The sequence below is a fragment of the Cyrtonyx montezumae genome, unplaced genomic scaffold (genome assembly GCF_038088225.1).
Source record: "Cyrtonyx montezumae isolate F1298 unplaced genomic scaffold, pur_monq_1.0 scaffold_0, whole genome shotgun sequence".
In the NCBI taxonomy this organism is placed as follows: Eukaryota; Metazoa; Chordata; class Aves; order Galliformes; family Odontophoridae; genus Cyrtonyx; species Cyrtonyx montezumae.
The window spans coordinates 51,802,420-51,813,268 of NW_027071824.1; the positions used below are offsets into that span (position 1 = coordinate 51,802,420).

Consider the following 10,849-nt stretch of genomic DNA (forward strand, 5'->3'; position numbering starts at 1 on the left):
CTTACGGCGCCGCTCCGTTCAAACCCGAAAATAAAACGTTCTGCTCCCGCGCTGTCCCTCACTCGCGGGGCCCCGCGCTTGGGGCGGGCGCCGCCGTCACACGTCACGGCGCCGGAAGTGCGGCGGCGGAGCGCCGAGTGCCGGCGCTGCCCCCGAGCGCGGCGTGGGCTTAGGGGGCAGGCGGGTAAGGCGGCGGCCGTGGGGCGCGGGGTCTGCCGGGCGACGCTGGGGCCGTGCACGCTCTGACCCCGGAGCGTGCGCTAGGTAAGCGTGCCTGTATAGAGCGGCGTTTCGCGACCGAGAGTGGGCTTCGTGAGTCCCTTCCAGCCGAACCGTGCGTTGGGTCGTGCTTCGGCTGCGGCGCCGGCTGCTCGGTGGCCGGAGCTAAACGCGCTTCTGTCAGCCGCCCCGCTCACGCTCTGCGGGGCGGGCAGCGTTTGTGCCTACCGTGTGTTGCTGCTTGGTGCGGCGTTCCTGCAGCCGGTCGGAGCAGCTGCCGTCGCTGATCGCTGCATCTGTGGGCGCGTTTCCGTTTAAAGGACCGAGCCTGTGACTTCAAGTGGCACGTGGTCACCTGGTTTCACTTTCGGTTCAGCCGACCCTCGGCAAATGCCCGGTTATAGCACGGGTCCTCCCTCGTATTTTCATTTGGTGGATTCTTCTGAATTGGCTGGATCTTTGCTATTTTTTATTGTTTTTTAACGTATTTACAGCTGGTAAGTGGTTAACAGTTGGCATACTCAGCCCTATTTTAGACAGAGATCTTAAAAAATAAATAAATGCATAAAAACTATTTTTCTGCATTTATTGCCAGTATCCATAGCGTGAAGCTTAGAAGGTTATGAGGGCACCGAGTTTTGCCAGACCAACACCAGCATGGTTTTATTATCCATGGTTATGGGATTTCGTGGCAAAATAGGGCATCTACAGTGATGTAGCTGTGGTTGACTTTTTGTTCGTTTGCTTCCGCTTAGGAGCTGCAAACAAAGAGTTCTTTTTGTTGGATTGTGTTAGTTGTGAAAGAGGAGTTTTCAGAAGGGTACGGTTCTCAGTACATTAGGGCTAAACTGATGAAACGTTTGGCAGTAACTGATCTAGGAAAAAGCTACCTGTAGTCATTAGGATTTTAGAACCCTTCTGAAGAAAAAAACCTCTGCCCACATTAGAGCTGACTTTACACAAACAGCTGAGAGGCTCCAAAATTGGTTCAGAAACTGTAGAACTCTTTTGACTAATAAACAGTAATATTTAATGCCTTATAACACTGACTTCTAAGATTTATTTAACTTCTGCTGTCCTTGTAGCTGCCTCCTTTCATATTTGGAATAAAAATGGCAGAAACATCTCCCAACCCTTCTGAGAAACTGGTCGTCATCCACTCCAAAGCTCACAAACATACCATTCTAGCTAACTTTGAAGAACAGAGGAAGAAAGATTTTCTTTGTGACATTACTCTGATAGTGGAGAATGTGCATTTCAGAGCCCATAAAGCTTTGCTCGCTGCCAGCAGTGAATACTTTTCAATGATGTTTGTAGATGAGGGTGAAATAGGGCAGTCAATTTACATGCTGGAAGGAATGGTTGCCGATGCCTTTGAAGCACTGCTAGAATTTATTTACACGGGTTATCTCCATGCCAATGAGAAAAGCGCTGAACAGATTCTAGCTACTGCAGAGCTCTTGAAGGTGAATGACTTGCTGGGGGCCTACACCGAGTACCAGGCTGGCTGCAGCCCCAGGGACATGCTGCCCATCCCCTCTAACAGCAGCACTTCTGTAGCATATACTGCAGGCAACAAGAAAAATGAAGAGCTGCCCAAGCGAAAACGAGGGCGACCAAGGAAGGTCAATATAGTCCAAGAGGAAAAACCAGAAGCAGATTTTGCTGAAGAGGTGCAGCTGAGGGAGAATAACTCCATGCAAAATGAACAAAATTTTATGAAAAAAGATGTGGCAGCAGAAGGAGCAGTTATGAGCGAACAGGATCCAGCAAGGAGAGACACAGAAGAAACAGAACCTGCCAGTGGCTCAGAAGCTGCTGCCAGTCTGTCAGCTGAGAAAGATGAGAATTGTGATCCCAGGTCAGAAGGGCTGCAGAGCGCTCAGAGCCGTTACAGCAAACGTAGGTTAAGGAGGTCAATCAAACTGAAAGATTATAAACTTCTTGGTGAAGAGGACGAAAAAGGACTGGCAAAGACAACTGATGGAAAAAGAAAACGTACAGGTTCTGAAGCTCGCTGTAAAGACTGTGGCAAAGTGTTTAAATATAATCACTTCTTAGCTATTCATCAGAGAAGTCATACAGGTAAGCAGTAAGACTGTGTCTGAATGTAGTAGGATTTAGTGCTATGATACAGTGGAAGCCACTCATTTAAGTGTGAGCTGCTATCTGTAGCAAGAGCTGCCCAGAACAGCACACTGATCCAAATTGTTATGGTGTGCTTCTGTGACTGCTTGCTGTTCTGTTCTTATCGGCAGATCTCATAGCCTTCATGTCTTACATTGATTGCATTTTGGGTAATCATTTCTTTGTTAAAACACTGAGTTATATGGCGATGCTTAAATGATTTTTATTGCCACATGAAGCTCTTTTCATTCTCCTTATCGCTATTTAGAAGTCATTTTTAGTAGATGCTAGATTGCAGTGAGTCTCACTATCAGCTTAGAATATCTATAGAGAAGTACTGCATTTATACTAATGGCACCATCTGCTTTTAGGAGAGCGCCCTTACAAGTGCACTGAATGTGGCAAAGGCTTTTCCCAGAAGCACTCTCTTCAGGTCCACGAGCGGATGCACACGGGAGAGCGGCCATACACGTGCACTGTCTGCAATAAGGCTCTGACAACAAAGCATTCTCTTCTGGAACATATGAGTTTACATACGGGTAAATATTGCAAAGCAAAGGTAACCCTCTCTCCCCACAGGAATCTGCCTTTGTAGAAAAAAAGTATTTCTGCTCTTTCTCATGTGTGCTGATTTATTTTTTTACATGAGATGTGACTTGCGTTTTAACAAGTGATTTTCTTCGCAGGGCAAAAGGCTTTTACATGTGATCAGTGTGGGAAATACTTCAGCCAAAAGAGACAGCTCAAGAGCCATTATCGAGTACACACAGGTATAAGAAGCTCCAGTTTAAGAGCTGGCTGACAATCTGTGCTGATTTGTCCTTGTAAAGATCAGCTGAATATTCTTCTTCAGTGATGTACATAGGCTTTGTTACCATGATACGTGATATCTCAATATAACAATTAATAGGATGAGAATGACAGAGTAGTGAATAATAAAAGGAATGTCTAAAAAGGTTGTTAGTTGAGGAGGACTGTACTGATGTTTAAAAATTGTGCTGTATTTACCATAAAATGTACTAGCCCTGCAGCCCATATAGCATATGAGCTGAGAGAGAAAGTATGTTTGGGAGGGAGTAGTTCTCAGTTCCCTCTTTTACCTCGCTAAGAACAAATAGAGAAATAGGGCTGTGTCGTTCTTTTTGTGACAAGGAAGAGAGAAGGCAGTGAATCACCTTTTGTTTTATCTCCATATTATACCAGAGTGGTTATTTTACAGGAAAGTGCATTAACAAAGATCACTGAAGAGATAAAGGGGATCACTTATGCACTGACACTTTTTTTGTTATTGCGACAAGGCCGTTCATTGCCGGAATGTAACCAGTGTCATCGCAAATTCATGGATGCAGCTCAGTTAAAGAAACATCTAAGAACACATACAGGTAATAATGTCTGTTGTGTTGTTTTGTTTCTTATTTTCTTGAAATACAACAGGTGAAACCATGTATGAGGCAAGAGATGCTTATTTCTCTGGTAAGTAGAGCTTTGGCTGTGCTTGTGCATTATGGTGCCTGTTTCAAATTAAAAGATAACAAGCGTTCATACTAATAACAATATTGCTTGTGTTACAACAGCACAGAAGGGGTACCTTTCATAGGAAGATCTTTTCTTTTTTTCCCCCTTAGGAAACTTGCTGCAGAAGATATCAGTTAGTTTTCCTGTGATTAAATCTGTCTGGGAATTTAGTTTATCAGGACAGCCACGTGCAGCGTTTGTTGGGCTTGAAGTAAATGATGTAGTAACAGAAAGTGCATGTATGTCCCTCCACTCCAGTCTGTGGGGTATGGATGATTATGGAAAGTGTTGCTGACCATGAAAATAATAATTTCAGTTTACTGTTTCATTATGCTGCAGTAAGCCAGATGCTGGCCAGAGACTGGCTAGGAGGGATGACATCAAAGGATGTTCTACTTTCAGAAATACTGCATTTTCTCTTGAGGACAACACAGCTCATGTTGGCATAAGAGTTTGGTGTGCACTGCTGATAAAGCTTTATAAATGTAATGGACACGAGCTTGGTGAGAAATGACAAGGGTCGTCATGGTAGCCAGGTATATTGCAAAGAGACATTATTTCACTGAATTCTAACAGAAACGGATTTGCAGTTGATACTGTATCCAGAATAGACAGACCAGATGCAGATGCTATCAGTACAGAAATATCAACTGATCTGCTCCATCACAGAAGTGAGCAGTAAAATCCTAAGGAAGCTGAAGGTCAGGGGTTAACATGGATATGACTGCTTTGGCAGCTGTTCTGTAGCTGTATGCCATGAGAACACAGCCAACTTAAGGAAGTTACTCCTCTTTTCAAGGGAAAGCTGGTAAGCCTTGCATTTATATTCAGGTGAAGCTTCTTTGGAAACTGGTTCTTGCCCCATTCTTTGTTTCATTGTGCTTTGGTAGTATGGGTTACTATGGTGGTGATCCAGATTCTCCTCATTAATCTTTTAAAAATGTTGCATGCAACAAAGAAAACTTGTGGTGTGAATTAGCTTTGGTTTTGTTGGGTAATATCTGTTTTTTAAGCTTTTTGTTATTTAATTTGGTCACTCTGCTTCTACTCAGTTAGACAAAGGAATTCCAAATGCAGTCAAAACGAGGACAACAATTTATTCAATCCAACATAAGTTGTTTTCTTCTCCGGCTGTGTTAGAATAATAGAATGACTTGGGTTGGAAGAAACCTTTGAAGATGATCTATTTCCAACCCCAGTGCCATGGGAAGGGACATGGGAGATGCTCCCAGGGTATTGCAGGTCTAGGATGGAGTCTTACAGGTCAGCTGACTTGTTAAAATAATGGATTCACTTTCCAGGTTTGGAAGTATGGGCTTAGTGGTGGGTATAGTGCTCCTCATGAACCTGGTGCTGATGTCTGCTGTTTCAGGGGCAGCCTTTTTCAAACTTCTGTGTTCCATGTGGGACCACCTGCAGGGACCTGCATCTGTCCTAGCACATTTTTTGTTGCTCTAAGAGCTTGGATCCCCTGGTTCTCTATCTTCAAAGAGGAGAAATATCAGAGATGTACCTTTAATGTTTTATACCCTTTTTAATTAATGAGTTAATTCAGTTTCAGATACCCATACTGACCCTCGGCAGAAGCATGATCATTTGCTTGTACACACTTTATTACTGTGTACAGTGAAATGTCACAGAATCACAGATCATTTAGAGCTGTAAGGGACCCACAAGGATCAAGTCCAACTCCAGACTCCACATATTGGACCAACCAGTATTCAAACCCAGTGTTTGAGAGCGTTGTCCAAATGCTCCTTAAACTCCAGCAGCCATGTTGCATGCCACAGACCTCTGGAAAAGAACCTTTCAGATGTTTTTAAGTACTCAATGAAAACTGATGTTGCATTTCTTTTTGATAGGTGAGAAGCCTTTCACTTGTGAAATCTGTGGCAAGTCATTCACAGCTAAGAGTTCTCTTCAGACTCACATTAGAATTCACAGGTAAATTATGTCTAATTTTCATTACACTCTTTAAAAATATTGTTTCTGTTTCAATACCTGTACCTAGTGCTTGTTCAGTTCCAGAGTGTTCAGAACTTGTTTGGTTTCAGATGGATGATTAAAGACTTGACACTTTTGTTTAGTCTAGTAGTGGAAAGTGTTGTGCTATTCAACACTAGCGTGCTAAGATGTTGAAGGTACTTCTTTTCTGCAGTGTGTCTGTTTAATGATGATGTACTTACTGCTGTATTATTTATGCAAAGAATTACTGTAAATATTTAACAGCAAAATAGCAGCTACAGTGTAACAAGATTATTGGAGCATTTTTCTATTTTCCTGTAGTCTGTCGTATTTTTAATACTTAGCACATTGGCATGGGTAAAAGCTATATTGCATAAAGACTTGTTCAGTGTGAAATTGTTGGAGAACTGCTATGAGCCTTATGTAAAAGAACATATTTCCAGTATAATTTCTTGTCCCTTTGAGACAGGCAGCAATTTAGGAGTTAGTGACTTCCTTTAGTTTTAATGTTAAAGCCTTTAATAAACATTTTACAGTAGTGCTTAGAATTGTGCAAGTAAGTTGTTGCATCCTTGTCAAGATGCAGTAGCATGGAGTTTGTAGCTCTCATATTAGGACAAAAGGGAAGTTGTGTTCTCTCTGTAGCTAATGAAAGCGTTGTGCAGTTCATGATTTTGAACAGAAATAGCCAAGGATTCAAACAGAATATTATTTGATGTGACTGTTCTGTGTTTATGACTCAGCAAAAGAAAATAATAATTTCAGTTTATTATTCTGTATTAAGCTGCATAAGGCAGTGCTTCAGATACTTTCATGATGTCAAATACATTCTTTTGCAGGGGAGAAAAGCCATATTCTTGTGGGATATGTGGAAAATCCTTCTCTGATTCCAGTGCTAAGAGAAGACACTGTATTTTACACACAGGCAAAAAGCCTTTTTCTTGCCCAGAATGTAGTGTGCAGTTTGCTCGTCTGGACAACCTGAAGTCTCACTTGAAAATTCATAGCAAGGAGAAGCAGTTTCAAGAAGCCAGCGCTGCTCCAAGCACCAACACTAATTCAGAGGAAATGAGAAATATTCTTCAGCTGCAGCAGTATCAACTTGCCACCTCTGGAGGGCAGGAAATTCAGCTGCTGGTTGCAGATGCAGTGCATAATATAAACTTCATGCCTAGTCATAATCAAGGCATTAGTATTGTTACTGCAGAAAGTGCTCCAAATATGACCTCGGGGCAGGCTGCTAACCTCACGCTGCTTGCTCAGCCACCACAGCAGTTGGAAAACTTGTTGCTTTCAACTCAGCAGGAGCAAGTGGAACAAATCCAAAACATCAGTGTGATGGGAAACCAAATAGAGTCTGCTCAGCCTGAACAAATGCAGGTCATTACTCTTTCCAAGGAAGCACTAGAACATCTTCATGCTCACCAAGGGCAAAACGAAGAAATCCACTTAGCAGGATCTTCCCATTCAGATTAGCACATGCAGCTGGCTCAGGAATCAAGTCAGCCATCTCACTCTAGCCAAGATACAGTTCCTTCTCATTGAATTAGTGAAGAACAGAATTAAAATATATCTGAATCCTGTCAGGAGTCTGTCAGTAAATAAGTCAGCTCATGAGCATCCTACTCAAGCACAGCCTTTTTGAAATGGTTATTTGTTGGAAGGCTGGGCTTTAGCATGCTTCTCATCACATTTTCTTTTCTGGAGCATCATCTGTCTGAAAATGCATTTCTTGTTGTTTTTTGGTGTGTGGCTTTCCATTTTATTAACCTTATTTATTTTAGACTTTTCTATTATTATCAGTTGGTATTTCTTCACCATTTAGTCCGTACCCCACTAGTGATTAAAGATTTTTTTTTCTGTGCCTCTCACAAATCCATGGCTCCTGAGCAACTACTTGTCCCCTTATTCGCATTTCCATGTGATGTTCCAGGGGAGTGTGCCTTGCTGGCTGAAGAACAGTGTTAAGATATCTGCTGATCAGAAAGTACTTCTCTGATGGAGCCAAAAGTACCTGAATTACTGTCAAGCTTAAGATAATGAGTACTTTTTGCAAAGATAACACCTTATGTCTTAACGTCTAATGAACTTCCTCTTTGCGAGTTAATGCATAACTTTCTGTGTGACCATCCCCTTAAGTGCATTTTGATTTATTGAATACCAAATTTGGTTTGAGTTGAAATTATTTATGCCTTTGGTTCTGGGTTGTCCTTTCTATTTACAGTATTCTCTAAGAGTTTTGCTCTTCAAAAATGCTTCATCCATTGCACTTGAATGGTGGCATTGCAACGTGGTGGTTATTTTGGACAACTGAACAGCCCACATTCTGTTAATTCCAGCACTCGCTGTGTGACAGTGAGCAAGGCAGTTGACCTCTGTGCCTTAGTTTCCTATCTAGTAGGTGGGGTAATGTTCACACACCCTGCCAAGCGCACTTTGAAGAGCTCTTGATGTGGAAGGTGCTGTCTATTAAGTGTGGAATTCTCTTCCTGACAGGCCTCAGTCTAAGCTTAGGAGCCAGTTTATATTTAAAGTGTTATTTTTTGTACTTTTGAGAGCAGAATGTAATGTTACTTTTAATATATGTTAAAGTTGGCCATTGTTCGTGTCCCAATACAAACGATGAATAGAATCACTTTAGAGCATAATGAGCTATATAAATGGGGCATATAGTGTTAAACTTGTGTGGCTATTTTTGTTGGGTAGATTAGATGTGTACAGATTGTTTTTAATGACTGACTGCTGACAAAAAAAGATTTGACAACTTAATAAAATGCCATGTCAGAGTTTTTGCATTGTATCCAAGTTCAGCTACTGAGAACATGTCACTTAGTATACTAATGTAAAATCCAGATAAAGATGCCACTGCTACTTAAAGCAACATTTTCAATCCTCATTTTGTTTTTAAAATGTTGTGATTTACATTAACATTGCTTTTACAAATGAAAAATCTAAAAATTAGGGGATTACCAGGTGAATTTAAAAACAAAAGAAATTTTATTGTATGCTTGGCACATGAAAGAGCTAAGCTTGTTCAGTCTGGAGAAGAAAAGGCTCTGGGAGACTTCACTGCGGCCTTCCATACTTGAAGGGAGTTTATAAGCAGGAGGGAGATTTTAGATTAGATATTAGGAGGATATTCTTTACTCAGAGGGCAGTGAGGCCCTGGCACAGGCTGCCCAGAGAAGCTGTGGGTGCCCCATCTCTGTAGGCACTCAAGGCCAGATTGGATGGGGCCCATGGCAGCCTGGGCTGGGTGGTGACCAGCCCATGGCATAGGGCTGGAACTTCTATGGTCTTAAAGATCCCTTCCAACCCAAGGTAACAGATGATAGTATTATTCTATATGACTGACCATAGTTACTGGCAGTGACCAGTTTATAAATGATAGAACAAGTTTGGTTGGAAGGGACTTCTGGAGTCTATCTAGTCCATCATCCTGCTCGATTTTGAATATCTCCAAGCATGGAGATCCACAACCTCTCTAGGCCACCAGTGTTTGACCATACTCATAGCAAAAAAAATGTTTGTTATGTTTAACTGGAATTCCCCATGTTCTGTTTTGTGTCTGCCACCTCTTGTCCTGCAGCTACAATGCCAAGAAGGGTGTGGCTCTGTCTTCTCCATGCCTTCCCTTTAGCTGAAGACAGCAGTAAGGTCCTCCCAAAGCCTCCTCCTAAGGGCTGAATAAACGCAGCTGTTTCAGCTGCAGCTTTTAAATCAGCTTGGTGGCCTGCTGCTCTCAGTCCAGTTGTCAGTGCACCCACAGCAGAAATCCAGTTAGGGTTTTCACCTTATTTTTTCCCACTTTCAGAACAGAGAAATGCAATTTGTATATTTTCTGTCACTAAAGAAAAGCAGCGTATTCTGTAGCTGTAAGTCACACTTGAAATCTTGGTGCTGCAAGAGGAGATGAAAAAACAGTGAAGCTTGTTATAACATTAGCAAAAATCTTACTGATTATACATTTGAGATAAGTATTCTGGTGGTTTCATACTAACAACTTTGATTTTTACCCATAATGCAGATAATCTGAAATACTGTAATGTGTAACCACTAATACTGTCTTGTCATAAGCTTTCAGGAGCAGTCACATGGGGATTGCTAGGTGCTTTCTTTCCCTACAGTTAAAAAAGAAGCTTCGGGTTTGGAATATTCTTACCCTTTTGTACCAAATTACTCAACAAACAGTGTAGGAATGAGCTCCTCTGAGCAGCACAGCAGCAGCTAATCTTTCACTCTGCGTTTCTTAAGCTGTCAGCACACGTTTTAGCTTGCACTTGAGAAATTAGAAGCTCACGTGGCTTCTCATACCACAAACTGCTTTTTGACATCATTTTCTTCAATTTCTGTTAACGCTAAAAATAAATCTCTGTCCTTTGTGTGCATTTATAAGGCCACAACTGAAGCCTAAACTTGCTTTGAGTTTTAAAACAGCAGCTTTTTGCTTTTCAGTCACTAATGTCACTAAGAGCTGTTTAGCAAAAAACGTGTGCCCTTGAAACTGTGCTTTGGAGCAGTGCTCTTCAGTGTCTTTACTCCTTAGCCAACAAACCCCTTAGCTTCCCGTTTCCCCACACAGGACAATCTTCTTAGTAAATCCATCTCATTGCTTACTTATAATGAGGTTAGGATTTTGGACATAAATGCAAGAAAATGGGTAACTATTGAAAGATCAATTTTTGTGTGCAATTAACACAGTTGTTTGTTAATGTGACTGCATTTGTGAGTTACTCAGCACACATGACCTCTCAAGTGATTTTACTATTGTTCCAAATGCAAGTTTATGAAAAACTGCCTTTTTTTTTTTTTTTTTTTTTTGCTAAAGATTTTGGCAGATTTCCCAAGTGAAAGTTTAAACTAATTCCCGTAGGGTAGAGCAATTGCATTGTGCTGAAGTGTGTGCCTGGCTATTGTGTGCTTGCTTACTCTGCTTCCTAATTCTACTCATGCTGCTGTAAATAACATTCAACCTTAGCAACCCAGAGTTCAAAAGGGTATGCAGTTCTATGTGCAGGAGCTA

At 41.6% G+C, this 10,849-nt stretch overlaps 1 protein-coding gene across 3 annotated transcripts; it reads left to right on the forward strand.

Annotated features, from left to right (window-relative positions):
* The first annotated feature begins 211 nt into the window (after positions 1 to 211).
* Positions 212 to 10,295, forward strand: ZBTB24 (zinc finger and BTB domain containing 24). Of its 3 annotated transcripts, XM_065735152.1 has the most exons (7): positions 212 to 264; positions 1,305 to 2,304; positions 2,718 to 2,885; positions 3,033 to 3,116; positions 3,645 to 3,728; positions 5,724 to 5,805; positions 6,666 to 10,295. In XM_065735152.1, the coding sequence occupies exons 2-7, from the start codon at positions 1,332 to 1,334 to the stop codon at positions 7,300 to 7,302; spliced, it is 2,028 nt and encodes a 675-aa protein (XP_065591224.1). In that variant the 5' UTR covers positions 212 to 264; positions 1,305 to 1,331; the 3' UTR covers positions 7,303 to 10,295. The 3 variants fall into 3 exon arrangements, with proteins under 3 accessions (XP_065591224.1, XP_065591243.1, XP_065591233.1); XM_065735161.1 differs by lacking the exon at positions 212 to 264 and having other exon boundaries at positions 1,268 to 2,304; XM_065735171.1 differs by lacking the exons at positions 5,724 to 5,805; positions 6,666 to 10,295 and having other exon boundaries at positions 3,566 to 3,665.
* Positions 10,296 to 10,849: the final 554 nt, after the last annotated feature.